Source organism: Saccopteryx bilineata, chromosome 1, assembly GCF_036850765.1.
Source record: "Saccopteryx bilineata isolate mSacBil1 chromosome 1, mSacBil1_pri_phased_curated, whole genome shotgun sequence".
NCBI lineage: Eukaryota > Metazoa > Chordata > Mammalia > Chiroptera > Emballonuridae > Saccopteryx > Saccopteryx bilineata.
In genome coordinates, this window is record NC_089490.1 from 394,698,110 (window position 1) to 394,716,947 (window position 18,838).

The window sequence follows — 18,838 nt, forward strand, 5'->3', positions numbered from 1 at the left end:
CGGTCATATTAGTTGCTTTAACTCTCAGGAGAGCTCTTTGAGGTGCTACTTTCTCACCTGTTGGTCCCGTCCAGCCGCAAGCTTTTAGAGCAGGGCCGTGTCTCTCTGGGAGCCTGTTCTGCTGATCTGAGGAAGCAGGTGTAAGTAACCTATCTGGCCTGCTGCCCACCACCATTGATCCTGTAGCTCACCTCCGGTGGAAGGTCCTGGCGAGCCTAAAGGGCAGGGAGGGGGAAGGGAGAGGGCCACCTCCCCCCAGAGGCCCCGCCCCACAGCCCACCTGCTGGCTCACCTTTCTTAGGAAGCTCCCTCCTCCCCAGCAGGAATCACTTTAGCTGAGCAAGCATCGCCCCAGCTGCGAGGCAGAAAGTCAGGGTGAGGGGCCGCGTTCAGAGCAGTCCTTCAGGGCCCTGGGCTGGGAGGGTACCTTCCTCTGCCTTCAGGGCAGGAGTTTCACCAGAGCCCCTGGGGGCCAGGTAGGCGCCCCTCCAGGTGGGCCCCCTTTGCCCTTAGAAGTTCCTACTTGCCGTTTTCCCTATATAAGCTCTGGGCCCTCAGCTGGTCGAGGCTGGGCGGAGCTGTCGCGGGGTCTGTGGTGTTTCTGATGGCAGGAGCCTTGGCCATGGCTCGGGATCACTGCGCGGCCCTGCTGCTGTTGCTGACCACTCTGGGGCTCGCTCAGCGCCCACACTCCAAGCCTGGTCTCCCAGGCCTGTGGCATAGATATGACTGTGGGGTCAAGGGCATGCAGCTGCTGGTGTTCCCTAGGCAAGGCCAGACTATTCGCTTCAAGGTCATGGGTGAGTGCCAGCTGAATCCCAGACCCACCATCCTGGCCTGCAGGGGTGAGCTGGGAGAAGAGGCAGGGCCTTCCTCCAACATGAGGCTGGAAACCCCTATGCCCCACCACATAGGGAAGAAGGCTGGCTCCCAGCCTCAGTGTCCCTGGTGCCCCAGGGCAACTCACCATGTCCGTTGGTGTGTGAAGAATCTGCTGGCCCTTGCACTGGGCTGGAGGGCCCGGGCTTCGCATTGGTAACCACCCCCGGCTGACGTGCAGGCTGCTGGTCCACAGACCTCTCTCTAAGAAGCGGGGTGGGGCCTGGTACGGAGCAAAGTGAGGTGGGTTTTGAGTCAAGCTTTGCATCTGCAGCCTCTAAGCTGTGTGGTCTTGGACAACTGGTCTGACCTCTCTGAGCCCCCGTTACTTAACTGTAAGAGGGGAAATAGGCCCTGGCCGGTTGGCTCAGCGGTAGAGCGTCGGCCTGGCGTGCAGGAGTCCCGGGTTTGATTCCCGACCAGGGCACACAGGAGAAGCGCCCATCTGCTTCTCCACCCCTCCCCTCTCCTTCCTCTCTGTCTCTCTCTTCCCCTCCTGCAGCCGAGGCTCCATTGGAGCAAAGATGGCCCAGGCACTGGGGATGGCTCTGTGGCCTCTGCCTCAGGCGCTAGAATGGCTCTGGATGCAACAGAGCGACGCCCCAGAGGGGCAGAACATCGCCCCTTGGTGGGCATGCCGGGTGGATCCCGGTCGGGCGCATGCGGGAGTCTGTCTGACTGCCTCCCCGTTTCCAACTTCAGAAAAATGAAAAAAAAAAAAAAAGGGGGAAATATGACCAGAAATGTGGCAAGTGGTCTGAGCAGATGTGGAGGGGGCGTGCCCATGCCCAGAGGGTGTCCTGGCTGTTCTGGGCTGACCAGGTGGGTGAACTACTAGTAGGGGTCCCCAAATGAGGTGACTGCAACAGCCAGTTAACTTAGCAAACAGACTCCGCTCTTTCCACAAAATCCCGGGTTTCGAATCCTCATCTTGCCCTCATTGTACGCGCCTGGGGAAGCTCGCACCCTCTCTGTGCCACAGCCGCCTCATCCCCAGGAATGTGGACAGCTGAGTTTGAAAGAACTGATATAAAATACTCAGCCCAGTGCCCGAGACCGACTGACTTCACCGTATTGTCTTCCCTGCCCGCTGCTGAGTGCTGCCAACGGGGAACCTGAGCTAGAAAGAGCCTGAGACCAGCTGAAGCCACCCATCGCCTCACAGCTGTGGAAGCTGAGACCAGAGAGGGGGAGGGGCTTGCCCGAGACCACACAGCATGCAAATAGCAAAGCTAAGGCTGGAACCTGGGTCTCCTGTTCTTGAGTGGGGGGTGTTCCCAGGAGACTCAGAGAGCCTCTGGCTTCACCCATCAGCCTCCCTGACCCCTCCCTTCCATCCCTCTCTTTCCTCCCTCACCCCAGATGAGTTTGGGAACCAATTTGAGGTGAACAACTGCTCCATCTGCTACCACTGGGTTACAGCTAAGCCCCAGGGCCCTGCAGTCTTCTCCGCTGATTACAAAGGCTGCCACGTGCTGGAGAAGGTAGGGACCACCCACTGTTCTGGGGGGCATCCCACGGCAGGGAGCCAACTTGACCTATACAGTATCAGGCCGGGGAGGCCCCCTGGACCGGCGCTGCATTGGCACCCACGATCGCTCAGTGAGCTGGTGGGTGAGGGGGGCTAAGTCCCGGGCACCTGCCCACAAGCCCAGCCCCCTGCCTAGCACCCAGCCGGGCTCTCCAGAGCTACCTGCCGGGAGGCTGAGTGGCCTCACCCAGCCGCTCACCTGTTCGCCTTCTCACCTGCAGGACGGGCGCTCCCACCTGAATGTGTTCGTAGAAGCTGTGCTCTCCAACGGACACGCTGACGTAGCACAGAATGTCACTCTGGTCTGTCCCAAACCTGACCACACCTGGACGACTCCGGATGGCCAGCTGGCGACAGCCACCACGTCCTCGCTTTCTGTCCTGCATACCCGCTCCCTGCGCCCCACCGCAGAGGACAGCTTTGCCCACCCAACCCCTGCCTCACCGTCCCCTGGGCCGGGACCTACTCGCCCCACCTGGGCTGGCCCCGCTGGGAGCACCTTGGAGCCCTGGGTGGTTGACACACCGGATTCCGTAGGTGCGTAGGACTTCTCTGTGTCCGTACAACCTGTGTCCCTGTCCGGGGCCTTCTGGAGTATCGGGCGGCTTGACAGCCCTCTCCTGGGTTCAGGAAGCCACCTCCCTCCATTTCCCTGGATGTCTATTGGCCACTTGGCTCCTTCTCATGTCCTCACCGCTCCGTCACCACTCCTAGGTACGCATCTGACCCCGGAACAGTGCCGGAGGGACTTGGGGCACATCCCCTGCATTGTGAGAAGCAGTTCAAAGGAAGCCTGTCAGCAGGCTGGCTGCTGCTATGACAACACCAGAGACCCTCCTTGTTACTATGGCAGCACAGGTACGACTTTTCATGCCTAGCAGGGTCCTGTCCTCTGAATCCTGAAGCAATAGGAGGGCTTTCTCCTCTCCCCTGTTCCTGACCCCAGAAGAGACTGCGGACCGGACCTTTGGATGGAGGACCACATGTCCCAGCTTGCCTGACAAGAGGTGTCCCAGGGAACTATGAATAGATCTACCTTTGCATGTTCTCCTGCCTTTAGATCTAGAACAACCCAGCGGGGATGATAAACTAGATGGTGATCTTGCTTTTAGACTCTAGCTCAGCTGTTCTATGCGGAGACAACCCAGGTGTCTTGACTCCCAGGCCAACACTTCAATGCTGATTGTCCCCAGCCCGTCCCCCTGTGTCTATGCTGGATGCACACTAAACCCCAGGGCCCTGATCAGTCTCTCTGACCCGCCTTTGTCCCAGCAACTGTCCAGTGCTTCAGAAATGGCCACTTTGTCCTGGTGGTATCCCAAGAAACAGCCTTGGCACACAGGATCACACTGGCCAGCATCCGCCTGGCCTACGCCCCCACCAGCTGCCCCCCGACCCAGGAGACGGGGTCCTTTGTGGTCTTCCACTTCCCTTTCACCCACTGTGGCACCACGGTCCAGGTAGGTGCTGGGGCCATGGGCTGGTGTCCAGTGCTGCCCCCTGGAGGGCCTCAGCTCTCTCCTCCTGCAGGTGGTTGGCAATCGGCTCGTCTACGAGAACCAGCTGGTGTCCAACATCGATGTCCAAGTGGGACCCCAGGGTTCCATCACACGGGACGGCACCTTCCGGTGAGGGGGAGCCTTCCTCATAAAGGGTGGGCTTGAGAGTGAAGGGGGCACGGGTAAGCTTAGAACCGGCTTCGGAACCATCGGGGCTCATGGTCAAACTCTACTAGCCAGCAGTGTGACCTTGTCCCAGCCTCCCCAGCTAGGCAGGGGGATGTCCCTCAGTCAGGGCTGATGCAGACAGTGCCTGGGGTCTGCCCACACCTGGCAGGTAGAAGCCACAGCAGTGGCTTTGAGGGCCAGAGTCCTCAAGAGCACTTGCCTTCATCTCCCCGAGAACCAAGCTCAGAAACTAAGCAACCACAGGTGAGGCTGGAAGTGCCCCCTCCAGGCCCCACAAGAAGCCGAGGCTGTGACTGTGGCTGCCTCCTGATCACAGAAGTTGTAAGGGCACAGATGAGGCAGCAGACGCCTGGGGCTGGGCTCTCTGAGGGGGCAGTGGGGGGAGGAGCAGAGGGAGAACTCCTCAATGAAAGCATCCTGCTGACTCAGGCTGCATAACCACTCCAGGTTCCCTGGGTGCCAGTGGGGGTGTCCCTGAGGGAATCTGTGTCACACCTGCCTCTGAACTCCAGGGGCCAGGCACCAGCATCACCCTGTCCACCCTGTCAGAGCTAATCCATCCACTGTGGTCAGAGACACTCTGTGCCTGGTAATGAAGCAGGTGACCAGGTGTCGTTCGCTCCACGCTATATGCCTTGGGGGCTAGAGCAAGGTCCTGGCATCAGGGGTCAGGGGCCTTTGCTTTTTTGAAATGAACATACCTAAGGGTAGAGGGAGTACGGATGGGGGGACAAAGCTGTCCTTTTAGACCCTTGGGTTTAAGAGCGAGGGGAGCCAGGCAGAACCCAACCCAGCATCCGGGGATTGCAGAGGAGGGGAACCGGCACTGGGGCTCCAGGACGGAAGGCCTCAGGGTCAGGGCACCACCACCGGTGCCTGTCAGCTCCGGCTCTGTGCCTCGCCTGCCTCCCCCCTGCAGCGTGTCCGCTCCAGGGCCTGCCTCCCCCCTGCAGCGTGTCCGCTCCAGGGCCTGCCTCCCCCCTGCAGCGTGTCTGCTGCAGGGCCTGCCACTCGGCCCGCCACCCAGGGTTCTGTCTCAAGTAGAGCTAAAGGTAGAGCTCTCAGGGGCTGGGGGTCAGGTGGGGCAGCCGCTCTTGCAGACATCTCAGGGTGGTGGGCATGGCCCCACCAAGACTGTGCAGGCGCACTTAGGCTAGCGAGGGACACTAGACCCAGCGACAGACCAGCTAAAACTACAAGGACCATGACAACACTGGAGCACAGTCTTGTGACCTCACTGATTTGACCACAGCCCTCAGAGGGGGAGGGGGCCATTGCCATTTAACAAATGAGGAGACTGAGGTTAAACGAGTTGCTTGTGGTCACACGACCAGTAAATGCTAAGAAGATTCGAACCCGGTCTGCCCGCCAGGCTGGACTGGCAGGCTCTGGGGGAACCTCGAACGCGGGCACAAGGTGAGCACCGGAGCAGGCCTGGCGTGGCAGGCTCTCGCTGCCCCAGGAAGGAGAGGAGGGCAGAGGACGGGCAGGGCTGTGCGTCACCCTAGCGATTGCTCTGGTGGGTCCACCTGCCCTGGCACCGGGCCCTCCTTGTTGCGTCCACATCGTGGGCGCCTGGTTACTACGAAAGCAGGAGGCACTGAACCTGTCTTCTCCCCACTCTCTCGCCCTTGGACTTCAGGCTTCACGTTCGCTGCATCTTCAATGCCAGTGACTTCCTGCCCCTGCAGGCATCCGTCTCCGCAGCCCCTTCACCAGCCTCGGTGACCCAGCCCGGCCCCCTGCGGCTCGAGCTTCGGATTGCCAAGGGTATAGTGCCCCATGCTTTTCCTCTGCCCCCCTTATCTGACACACAGCCCCCCCCCGAGGCTCGCGACCCCCACACACAGCCCCCCCCAGGCTCACGCCCCCCCCCAGGCTCACGCCCCCCCCAGGCTCACGCCCCCCCCCACACACACAGCCCCCCCCCCGAGGCTCGCGACCCCCACACACAGCCCCCCCCCAGGCTCACGCCCCCCCAGGCTCACGCCCCCCCCCACACACACAGCCCCCCCCGAGGCTCACGCCCCCCCCAGGCTCACGCCCCCCCCCACACACACAGCCCCCCCCCAGGCTCACGCCCCCCACACACACACACAGCCCCCCCCAGGCTCACGCCCCCCCACACACACACAGCCCCCCCCCAGGCTCACGCCCCCCCACACACACACAGCCCCCCCCCAGGCTCACGCCCCCCCACACACACACAGCCCCCCCCCAGGCTCACGCCCCCCCCCCACACACAGCCCCCCCCAGGCTCACGCCCCCCCCCAGGCTCACGCCCCCCCACACACACACAGCCCCCCCCCGAGGCTCGCGACCCCCACACACAGCCCCCCCCCAGGCTCACGCCCCCCCAGGCTCACGCCCCCCACACACACACAGCCCCCCCCCGAGGCTCACGCCCCCCCACACACACACAGCCCCCCCCCAGGCTCACGCCCCCCGAGCCTCACCCCCCCCACCCCCCCGCAGATGAAACCTTCCGCTCCTACTACGAGGAACGGGACTACCCCATCGTGAGGCTGCTGCTGGAGCCCGTCCCCGTGGAGGTCCGGCTCCTGCAGAGGACAGACCCCCGGCTGGTCCTGCTGCTGCACCGGTGCTGGGCCACCCCCAGCGCCAACCCCCTCCAGCAGCCCCAGTGGCCCATCCTGTCCGATGGGTGAGTGGCGGCGGGTGCCGAGCAGCCCCAGGGCTCCCCCTGCTCCCCCCCCCCCGCCCCCCTCGGTGGGCGGCTTCCTCGACTTCGCTCCTTCCCAGGTGTCCTTTCGAGGGCGACAGCTACAGGACCCGAATGGTAGCCGTGGACAGGGGCGACCTGCCTTTCCCGGCTCACTACCAGCGCTTCTCGGTGACCACCTTCGCCTTCCTGGACTCGGGCTCGCAGAGCGCCCTCAGGGGACCGGTAAGAAGCCCGTGGTGTTCTCGGCCCGCCGTCCCCAACGCCCTCCAGCACCTGCGGGCTGATGCAGACAAAGGTGCCCGGACGGCCTGGTTTCACCGAGTGTGGTGGAGGACAGTGAGTCCGGTCCGGGACTCCAGTCCGCCCGCAGCGGCCAGTAAATGACTCAAGAGGAAGAAAGGGAAATGCCATCAACCCTACCTCTGAGCGCTGAGCACTGGGCACCGTACTGGGAGTGGCCTTGCTCGGACCCTAGAAACAGTGTTTTCAACATGACTCTGCTTTGAAGTTTTATAGCCTAGCAACTCCTCCAGTGGGCACACAGGGGTAAACTTGGGCATATTTGGATTTTCTACATGACATAACAAACAGAACACGGCCACATGCTACTGTATAACTTGTGTTCTACTGATCAATATGTATCTTTCCCATTAACATACCCAGACCTCAACAGAGCTTAGATAGCTGCATATTCATTATATCAGATGTAAAAAACTCGCACTGGTTGGCACCTGGGGACGGCTTAATCCTCAGCTCAGCCTCTTCCTGAGCTGAGACCCCAGCCTGCTGGATGAAGGGGCCCCCTTGGTTGGGCCTCCTGGGTGCTGGTTCAGGTCAACTCCTCCTGCTTCTCCTCTGGGGGGCTGCCCTGCGCCTGGTGTTCCTGGAAGCAGTGCTAAGCTGTCCTCCCCTCTGCCCTCCATCACTGGTCACGGGGGCCGGGTCGGGTCTCTAGCACAAGGTCCTTCCCAGGGGCTTGCTCTGCCGTTGGAGACAGGGAGGCGCAGGGCCAAGGTCCTGCCCAGAAGGACCTGGGCCATCGGAAAGGACAAAATGCATGTGTTCCTGACTGGGACGCAACACATATGGCTCTGTACCGCACCAGCAGGGGCTGCGGGCTCAGCCCTGGTCATCGTGCCCCAATTCTCCCCGGCTGCCCGGGTCCCGGATCCCGGATCCCATGTCCCTGCCTCGGTGCTCCCCCGCCCCCCTGTGGCACTGATCAAGCCCCATCTCTCAATCTCTGTCTTCCCACCAGGTTTACTTTTTCTGCAGTGCCTCCATCTGCTCCCGCTCCGGGCCAGAGACCTGCTCCAGGCCCTGTGGCTCTCAGACTGCAAGTGAGTCCGGGTATGGGTGGGCAGGGGGCATTCTGCGCTCTTCTGTCTATATTACAGCTGTATCTGGTGCTGGCTTCCGGGCCACAGGGACCTGGACACCAGTCCAAGATGCCTCTCCTCCCCCGGGCAGGGCAGCGGCGATCCTCGAGCCCCCACAGTGGCAGTGCTGAGCCGCAGAACATCGTGAGCTCTCCAGGGCCAGTGGGCTTTGTGGGTTCCTACAGGAAGGAGACGACGCTGGGGCCCTCGGGTATCAGGACCTGGGGGCGGGCCCTGCATGCCACGGTGCCCCGGGGGGGGGGGGGGAGTTGACAAAACGGGGATGTTCCGGCCAGAGTAAGGGCATGAGATAGTGTGACGTCATTCAGTGGGGAATAACACAGAGACAAGCTCCCCGCCCCCCCCCCCATGAGATGACAGAGGTCTGGTGTGGAGGGGGCCTGACCAGCCCTGACATCCTTCAAATCCTTCTCTCTGTAGGCTCTACCAGGAGCTCCGACCTGAGGCCCCCGCTCTGGGTGGTCCTTCTGCTGGTGGCCGTTGCCCTGGTCTTAGGGATCGGTGTCTTCGTGGGCCTGAGGCTCCAGAAGGGCAACAGAGGGTGAACAGGCTCAATAAACCATCATCTCAAGCCTACCGGAAGCGAGTGTGGAGTTTGTGACGACTAGAATGGAATTCTTTCTTCTCTTAGAAACGTGTTCCTTACGGTCGGCTCTCTCCTTTCACACTTGCTTCTGTTACCAATACTGGGTAGAGTCCCATAGTCTCCTAAGCCTGACTTTGGGAGGCCTCGCCTCTGAGCGAGGAAAGGGGACATTCCAGGCGGGAAGAACCGGGCAAGCCGAGGTACAGGACGGGAAAACCATGGCAGCGTCCTGAGCCACCGGAGCAGGAATCGGGAACCTGACAGGGCTCAGGGCCTGGGAGGGCCTGTCACCTCCCCACAGACACAGGCGTCCTGACCGGGCACCCTCAGAGCACACTGCTTGGCTGCCATCGCACATAAGGGGAACCCAGAGTTCCCAGGGCCAAAAGAACTGAGCTGGCCTGCAGGCGCTCCTCCCAGCCCTGCTCTGAGCCTCCCGGCCTTCCCCCAAAGGATGGGGTGCTGCTTTCCGCCTGCCCGCCCGCCCCCTTCACCCCTCAGTCCCTCGCCCCCAACACCAGTCAGCAGGCCACCAGACGGGTCAGGCTGGCTGGCTGGCTGGGTGCTGAACTTTGCCCGCATGTGGCACGGCCTTTGTTGCTGACTTGGCAGCAGGGACCTCTCCAGGCCGACATACAGGTCTCCCGGCTGGAACCGGAGGGGAACGTAAAGGGTTCAGCCTCTGGAGGGCAGAGAATAACTGGTAGGGAGGTCGGAACTTGGTTCAGACACCCTCCTGGGCCTTTGGCAGGGTGTGAGCTGAGGGCCCTGTACAGAGCGCACTGTAGCACTCAAGCCAGGCCAGTGGCCTGGACACTGTGCAGGGCGCCCCACTGTGACCTCTTCTTTCTCTTCCGTCTTCAAGATAATGGTCAAATACAGGGATGCCTGAGCCAGGGTGCTTGAGTTACAGCCTTGGCTCTGTCCCTTACTACCTGGGTGATACTGACTTACCGAACTAGTCTGGGCCTCAGTTCCTCATCTGTAGAAGGGGATAATACCATCCCCAGCGGGGTGATACCATGAATGAATAGCTAAGGATCCTTAGACTAGTGCAGAGTAGTTAACCAACATTTACTGAATGCTGTTAACTACTAGAAGTTCCTCTTGCTCCTACCCCAAACGTGACGCCTCCCTTTTTTTTTTTTTTTTTTTTTAAATTTACAGAGACAGAGTCAGAGGGGAATAGACAAGGACAGACAGGAACAAAGAGAGATGAGAAGCATCAATCATTAGTTTTTCATTGCGACACCTCAGTTGTTCATTGATTGCTTTCTCATATGTGCCTTGACCGCGGGCCTTCAGCAGACCGAGTAACCGCTTGCTCAAGCCAGCAACCTTGGGTCCAAGCTGGTGAGCTTTTGCTCAAACCAGATGAGCCCACGCTCAAGCTGGCAACCTTGGGGTTTCAAACCTGGGTCCTTTGCATCCCTGTCTGATGCTCTATCCACTGCGCCACCGCCTGGTCAGGCAACACCTCCCTTTTCTTTCCTTTTCCTTTTCTGGTTCATTTGTTTGTTCATTTCTGTAACAAGTTTATGGCCAGATGAGGAGGGGCTGGGGAGACCGCTGCCTTTAGGCTGTCTTACTGGAGAGAGCAGAACCAGTCACTTGGGCAAGAAGAGCCAGGCCCTTGCTTTGGAAGTCAGTGACGTCCTCATCTGGAGCTATCTGTCCACCTGTGGCTAGGAATGATGGCTCTGTCCGACATCCTGGCCTGTGCAGGGACTACAGGACAGCCTCTTCAGGATTAGTGTGACTAGGAATTCTTGGCTAGTTGATGGTTGGAAGGGCCTGGCTGGCTTGCTCTTAAGAGGTCAGGGTTCTGGTCCCACCCAGAGTCATCGCTTCCTTATTCCTCCCTTCATTGTACAAGTTCATTATGAGCATTTCAAACAGCATGGAGGTGCTTCTCTAAGTGGTATCGCTGCTGTTTTTAAACAAAACACAAGTCTATAGATACTAATTGGAATCATATAACTGACTTTTCTCTAACTTTTTAACAGACATCTTGTATTATTTTTAATAGATGGATTTTCCTCCATAATGTGATTAAACTATATGATATATATCATCTAGTTTATATATATCCTATAGTTTATATAGATATATTCATTGATTTTAGAGAGAAGGGAAGTGAGAGAAAAACATCAGTTTGTTGTTCTGCTTATTTATGCATTCATTGGTTGGTTTTTGTATGTGCCCTGACTGGGGATCAAACCCACAACCTTGGTGTATTGGAATGAGGTTCTAACCAACTGAGCTACTCAGCCAAGGCCTATATGATAATATTTGATGGAAACTAAGTATTAAGGATAACAAGTATCAAACACAATTATTTCAGCATGTGATTCATGGCATACTATTTTCTTGGAAGAAATTCTTAGAACTGCTGGGTCAGAAACTGGCTCTTCTGATTATCAGGCTCTGGGACACTGTGGGTCTGTTCTCCCACAGCTTAGCCACCACGGATTTCATCATTCTAAATCTTTGCCTGAGTATCACAATGGAAATAGTATTGCTAATTTAAAATGGACCTCTTTGATTAGAAGCAAGCATCTTTATAGCCACCATGTCTTATAAATTGCCTCTTCGTGTCTGAGCTACTCTACCAGATGATTCCTTCCTTGTCTATAAAGAGCTTTCACTAAAGTCAGCATCTGACATATTTCCCACTGAGTTGGCCATTGGGATTTCTTTGTGGGGCTCTCCCATCTTGCTGTTCAAGACAATTATGTAACTGCATATTTTGCCCTCATATTTTTATCTTTGAATGAGGCAAAGATCATCCTCTACCATATATATCTTTTTTTAAAATTAATTTTAATGGAGTGACATTGATAAGTCAGGGTACGTATGTTCAGAGAAAACATCTCCAGGTTATTTTGACATTTGATTATGCTGCATTCCCAGAGAGGGACAGGCAGGAACAGACAGGAACGGAGAGAGGTGAGAAGCATCAATTCTTCGTTGCGGCTCCTTAGTTGTTCATTGATTTCTCATGTACATTGATTGGGGGCTCCAGCTGAGCCACTGATGCCTTGCTCAAGCCAGTGACCTTGGGCTCAAGGCCGCTAGCAACCTTGGGGCTCAAGCAAGAGACCATGGGGTCATGTCTGATCCCACGCTCAAGCCGGAGACCTTGGGGTTTCAAACCTAGGTCCTCAGCATCCCAGGCTGATGCTCTACCCACTGTGCCACTGCCTGGTCAAGCTCCCATCCTATAATCTTAAAAGTATCCATTTACTTTTTTCGTGATACTGTACTATGAGGATGCAAGTGTTTCACTCCCACCATCAGGTGTATGCAGGCACAAGACTTGAAAGGCAACTTTAGTATCTGATATTTGGTATTGAAATTGTACATAGATTTTTCTCAATACAATACTTCTAAGTCAAAGGGTCCTGTTTGCAAAATATACGAACAGCGAAGGTCCCTGCAGCACGAGGTTCCCCATGCTTTCCTTTTCCTAGTTATCAAAATCTAGCCCAAATTTTGCCCCACTTAACACTTCTTCCCTCCCTTAAAACCACCTCCTGGGCCCTGGCCGGTTGGCTCAGTGGTAGAGCGTCGGCCTGGCGTGCGGGGGACCCGGGTTCGATTCCCGGCCAGGGACATAGGAGAAGTGCCCATTTGCTTCTCTACCCCCCCTCCTTCCTCTCTGTCTCTCTCTTCCCCTCCTGCAGCCAAGGCTCCATTGGAGCAAAGATGGCCCGGGCTCTGGGGATGGCTCCTTGGCCTCTGCCCCAGGCGCTAGAGTGGCTCTGGTCGTGGCAGAGCGACGCCCCGGAGGGGCAGAGCATCGCCCCCTGGTGGGCAGAGCGTCGCCCCTGGTGGGCGTGCTGGGTGGATCCCGGTCGGGCGCATGCAGGAGTCTGTCTGACTGTCTCTCCGTTTCCAGCTTCAGAAAAATACAAGAAAAAAAAAAAAAAAACCACCTCCTGGAACAAGCAGCACCTGAGCCCTGAGAACATTTGAGTCAGACCCGATGGGGTTGATAACAAACCACTTGTGCTGCCCTGAGGCAGGAAGCAGAGCCGCTCGGGGGCCTGCCAGGTTGTCTCTCTTCCGCCCTTTTAGGGTGGGGTGCAGGGGCAGTGGCTGCAGCTAGTAAGACCAAGGGTCTTCCCCAGACTTCTTCCTACTTACGCTGTGGTTGAGATCAAATGGATGCCAGGGCGCTTTGCCTTACACAAATGAGGCTGCTTCAGCGTAAATGACACTCAGCGCCTTCAACTGTGGCTGCCCACACGTTTCTGTAAGGGTACTTCATGTCAAAGTGCCCCTCCCGTTCCAGCCGCAAGAAGACTAGAGAGCAAGGTCGACTGTCTGGTGTGACTCCAATGACAGAGGATACAGCTGGGCCAGGGGCACAGTGCAGGGACCGTCTGCCTGGAACGCGCGGTTGCTCGTTCGGTACCCTGGGCTTGCCCGGTCACAGCACAGACGACAAGCAACCAATAAGCAAGTGAAGCAACCATGAGTTGATAGTTCTCACCCAGGCCCCCCATGAAATCAAGAAATAAACTCTCTCTTATTTAAATGACAGATTACATAGGTACTTTTTTAAAAGATTTTGATTTTTACAAGGGGGCAGAGCGAGAAGCATCAGCTTATACTTGCTTCCCTTTAGTTCATTGGCTGCTGTCTTACGAGCCTTGACCAGGCAAGTCCAGGGCTTTGAACCGGCGACTTCAGCCTTCCAGGTTGACGCTCTAGCCAGTGCACCACCACAGACCAGACCTTTTAAAAAACATGTTGAAAACATTGCTGAGCTAACATGGAAAAGAAAAAAAAGACACATCTAGGACAAAAAGGAAAGCAGATACCCTGGGAAGTAAAACCAGCTTCTATTCAAGAACTTCTACAGAACCCCAGAGACCTGATGTCCCGCTCTGATGAGGACAGAGGCCTGCAGGTCAAGCCCAGGGCCTCTCAAAGGTGAGGAGTCGGAGCCGGCCTCCTACCAAAGCTGGGACTCCGGAGGGCTTGGTCCTTGGTACAGGAGTGGAGGGGAAATTCAGCCACTGCACAGAACGGGGTGGCGAGGGAGCCCGCCTGTCTTGATCTTGGTGCAGGGTGGATTTAAAAAAAAAATCCTTCAACAATTAAAAGTGTAAGTCCCTCTTCTCTGGTGCATGCAGTCCAAATTCTTAGAATAGGGCTGGGATGGGGACTCTCAGAGGTTCAATCTGGAAAAAAACAACTCAAGGGCTGAACTTAATTTAAAGTGATACCAGGGTGATAACTTACAGTGAGCCCTCGGCTTCAGGTAGAAGCAATTGTCTGAAAAGATGTGATTTCAGTCAAAGTCCCAAAGAATTCTCATGAAATCACAAATAAAACGAGCCCTTCCCAAACTGGAACCACAGGACAGCAGGAAGGGCCAAGGCACCAGCTGCAACAGACCCCACACAGAGAACGGGCAAAGGGGCTCCACAAACATGCTGAAAAAGATACACCCAGACAGCTTGTAAGCGGAAGAAAAGATGCCCAACCTTGTTAGTCATGGGCGTGAAGATTAAACTTCAAGACACTGAGATATACCCACCAGGTGGGCGAGGACTAAAACACTGAGGCTGGTGAAGAGCACTCACCTACTGCTGATCAGCGTAAACTGGTACAGCCATGTTCAAACGTAACTTGCCATTACCTATATTATCTATACAATAAATCCTCTCCTGGGTTAATATCCTAGGAAATACTCGTGCACCAGCATGTTCACAGAAACATTGTAACAACAACAACAAAAAACCCCAGAAACAACCGGTATGCCCACTATCAACAATAGAACACATAAAGTGCATTCTGTACATTGCCATAATGGAACCCACAATGAATGAGAGGTCAAGGTTAAGCTGTCCAAGGTCTACACTTTGCAGGCTGGCCTCCCAGCCTTTGCAGGTGGACTTTTCTTTTTCTTTTTTTTTTACAGAGACAGAGGAAGTCAGAGAGAGGGACAGATAAGGACAGACAGACAGGAACGAAGAGAGATGAGAGGCATCAATCATGAGATTTTTGTTGTGGCACTTTTTTTAGTTGTTCATTGATTGCTTTCTCATGTGCCTTGACCGTAGGGCTACAGCAGACCAAGTAACCCTTTGCTTGAGCCAGCGACCTTGGGCTCAAGCTGGTGAGCTTTGCTCAAACCAGATGAGCCCGTGCTCAAGCTGGCGACCTTGGGGTCTCGAACCCGGGTCCTCTGCATCCCAGTCCGACGCTCTATCCACTGCGCCACCACGTGATCAAGCTGCAGGTGGACTCTTGAGCAAGGATCCATGGACTCCAGCCACTGCCAAGTGCCCAAGGCTCTGATCAGTTACACAGTCGGACCCCTAGCCTGCTCACTGTCAGAGCTGGGGCTGGCGCATCCCCAGCCATGGATGCATGCAGTGCCTCTGCAGGGGGCTAGCCTCGGCACACAGCTGCTGCAGCAGTTCAGACCCAAGATCCAGGACTGTGTCGGAGAGATGGTGCAAAGCCCCACACACTGAGCTGGAAGATCAGGGCTGATACATCATATTGTCATCGCATCCCTTCTGCTGACAGCGGAGGAGGAGCTGAGCTTCCCACCAGGCCGTTTGACAGCAGACAGTCCTGGGGTGGGAGTGACTGCTCAGTGCCTGGTGAATGTTGGTCCAACCACGGGAGGGAATTGTTTCACTGTTTGCTCCTGTTTGCACGGGACTGAATGAACTACAGCAGTGGTAGTCAACCTGGTCCCTACCGCCCACTAGTGGCCATTCCAGCTTTCATAGTGGGCGGTAGCGGAGCAATCAAGGTATAAATTAAAAAGATTTAACTGTAGTAAGTTGTTTTATAAAGATTTATTCTGCCAAACTTAGCGAAAATCTGACATAAAGTACTTGGTAAGTAATTATTATTATATGCTTTAACTTGCTGTAACTCTGCTTTATAAATTTTATAAAGTAAAGTTACTTCCCCACTTTATAAATCACCACCATTACTGTAGAACCGGTGGGTGGTTAGAAAGTTTTACTAACAGAGATACAAAAGTGGGTGGTAGGCATAAACAGGTTGACTACCCCTGGCCTACAGCTAGATGTGTCAATACAGGGAAGTCTCAGGAATACTAAGCACATGAAGTCAAAGAAAGCAGGTTTAATGATATCCTTTACATGAATTTCAGAAATAAGCAAATAAAAAACCAATATGATAGTAAAATTATAAAGAAAAGCAAAGGGATGGTCACCGCCAGTTTCAGGACGGTGGCTTCCCCTGCTTGGGGACAGAGAGGCGGCAGTCATGGGAGAACGCAGAGGGCGTCCTGCTGTCTTTAAGCGGGAAGTGAATATAAGGGCGTTTATTATTCTTTAAACTGAAATGGCATGTTTTAGACACTTTCCAATGAGTGTTTCACTATTTAAAAAAAAAAAAAACCTTACAATGTTAAAGGTCTGTTCCACATTTTAAAAATCTTCAGATGAGATTTTAGACTTCAGGCTGCTGGCCGAGACCAGCAACCTCGCAGCCTTAGCCCAGACTGCAGGCATCGCCCCAGCCCTGCTGCGCCCACCCACACACTCTCCTCTCCTCCTGGCTTTCCCTGAACTTCTCACCCCTCCTTGCCTGGGCGAGGCAGCAGCTGCCGGGCTCCCACACCAGCCACTCCGTCCCTCTGCTCTGTGTCCACCTAGTGAATGTTTACTTCTGCAGAACGTGCTTGTGTCGCCTCTCCCCACTTACCTGGCTTTCATCACAGCTGCACCCCCCCCCCCCCCCCAGTGGCACCTCTGTCAGAACTCCAGTCCGCTGCTTGTGCTCATCTGTGCAGCCTCACCTCTGGCCTGGACTAGGTTCCGGCCACCACCATCAGAGCCCTGAGTGAAGAGGGCGCAGGCAGACCAGACCTTTGTAACAGGTGTCAAGAGGAAGGGCCACCACGCCTCTAGCAGCGTTCCTGGATGCCAGTCCAGGCAGAAGCAGGGAACAGCAGCCAGCTGTGGGGTGCTTCCTGTGTGCTGCCCGCACACATCAGCTCACTAATCCAATCAGCTCTGCGCAGTAGGCGCCGTTAACTCCCGTTTTTCAGATGCAGAAACCAACAGACACAAGTGTTGCAGAGCTGGGAGTCCAACCTGGCGTGACTCCCAGAGCCCACGTTTAACTGCACTACATTCCTAGAAAGCTCTGGAGTGGGCCATCAGCAGTCTATTCCTGCTGTAGTTGATCATGAGGTATCAGCTTGGTCTCTGAAGACAGATGGCTTAAAATCTCAGCTCCACTACTCACTGGCTGACCACTGGGTGGCCGTAGCACAGGCACTCTGAGCTCATTTCCTGTCTGTAGAACGGGGAGAATGGTGTCTGTCTAGCAGGGTTGTCCTGTGGTTCTGAGAGCTCAGCCCTGGGGCAGAGGTTAGGGGCACGCTAGTGTAACCACACTGCCCCCTGGTGGCTGCCTTGGTCAGTGCACCAAGGCCTAGAACAATGTAGCCACGCCCTCACCTTCAACAGTGGAGGGACTTGGTCCTGGGGCATGGATCCCCAAAGGGCTGAAGTTTACATGGATGCAATGAGCACTGATTACACCTCCATATGGTTTCCCTTCAGACACCTTGGACCACTGACTGCCCTGGCCCCTATATACAAACCTCATTAGCCTGACAATACAGACTGAAAAGGTCAGCCATTCAGAATCCACCAGCAGAGGCTGAGACCGACTTCCAAAAGGTTCACCTACAAGGCAGCTGAGGCAAAATGTGGAGCTGTGACGGCAGGGGTGACGCTCTCCTGTCCATTTTGGCTGAAATAACGGACTGGCTGTCATCCCTTCCTCCCCTGCTCTTAGGCACCAGAGTCAGAGCCTGGGCTTTGGACAGAGCCCCAGGGCTGAATCTCTAAAGGTGAACGACAGCAGTGAGTATGTGTTGGCCCCACCCTTGAGATAAAAATCTATCAAGGGCAATGCATCAGGACCTCCCATTGAGTGCTGACGGCCAGAGCCATGAGCCCGGCCGGCGAGGTCAGGCGGCTGGCAGGGCAGGGGTGGGCGCCGCAGGCCTCCCAGACTCAGCTGTCTTCGGGGAGGAGAGCAGGGAGAGCAGACAGTGCAGAAGCAGCAGTGGTGGTGCTGGGAGAAGTCTGAGCAGTGCTCCCGGGTAGCAGTGACAGGAGTACAGTAGTACAAGCAGCACCGCTGTAGCAGAAATAGTAACAGCAATGAAAATACACGTAGCATCTGTTACGTGCAGTCACTGCTGGGAGCACTTCTCACGTACAGACCCCCTCGATCCTGACGCTGCCTCTACAGCCGATATCCCCACCTTAGAAAGAAACCGGAACAGAGAGGCTAATGATCTGCTGAGGTCCCACACTAAGTGCCCGGCTCTGACGCTCAGTTCCTGACCAGCAGAAGGACATCTTGCCCACCCTTTTCTCTCCTGGCCGGGCTTGTGGCAAGTGGCTGCACGAGTGGTGTGAGACCCTGTACAGCACAAGGTCAAGGCCTGCCAGGACATGGAAGACACATTCTGGCAGACGGCTCGTGGATTTTTGTTTTCTTTGCAATTAAAAACAAAGTAGGAGCCCTGGCCGGTTGGCTCAGCGGTAGAGCGTCGGCCTAGCGTGCGGAGGACCAGGGTTCGATTCCTGGCCAGGGCACATAGGAGAAGCGCCCATTTGCTTCTCCACCCCTCCCCCTCTCCTTCCTCTCTGTCTCTCTCTTCCCCTCCTGCAGCCAAGGCTCCATTGGAGCAAAGATGGCCTGGGCGCTGGGGATGGCTCTGTGGCCTCTGCCCTAGGTGCTAGAGTGGCTCTGGTCGCAACATGGCAACGCCCAGGATGGGCAGAGCATCGCCCCCTGGTGGGCAGAGCGTCGCCCCATGGTGGTGGGCGTGCCAGGTGGATCCCGGTCGGGCGCATGCGGGAGTCTGTCTGATTGTCTCTCCCTGTTTCCAGCTTCAGATAAACGGAAAAAAAAAAAAAACAAAAAAAAAAAACCCCCAAAAAACCCCACAAAGTGGGGGTGGCGGTGGAAAGAGAGCGATGGAAGGAAAGGACTGCCGCGCCTCCTGATGCCCGTGTCCCCACGCGGTCCCCCTGCCCC

The 18,838-nt window shown here is 56.1% G+C and overlaps 1 protein-coding gene across 1 annotated transcript; it reads left to right on the forward strand.

Annotated features, from left to right (window-relative positions):
• The first annotated feature begins 604 nt into the window (after window positions 1-604).
• ZP1 (zona pellucida glycoprotein 1) lies at window positions 605-8,729 on the forward strand. The gene is made up of 12 exons (XM_066254018.1): window positions 605-800; window positions 2,242-2,363; window positions 2,632-2,947; window positions 3,125-3,268; window positions 3,683-3,870; window positions 3,941-4,038; window positions 5,741-5,868; window positions 6,574-6,763; window positions 6,862-7,006; window positions 8,043-8,124; window positions 8,255-8,374; window positions 8,605-8,729. Exons 1-12 carry the CDS (start codon window positions 605-607, stop codon window positions 8,727-8,729), a joined length of 1,854 nt encoding a protein of 617 aa, XP_066110115.1.
• Window positions 8,730-18,838: the final 10,109 nt, after the last annotated feature.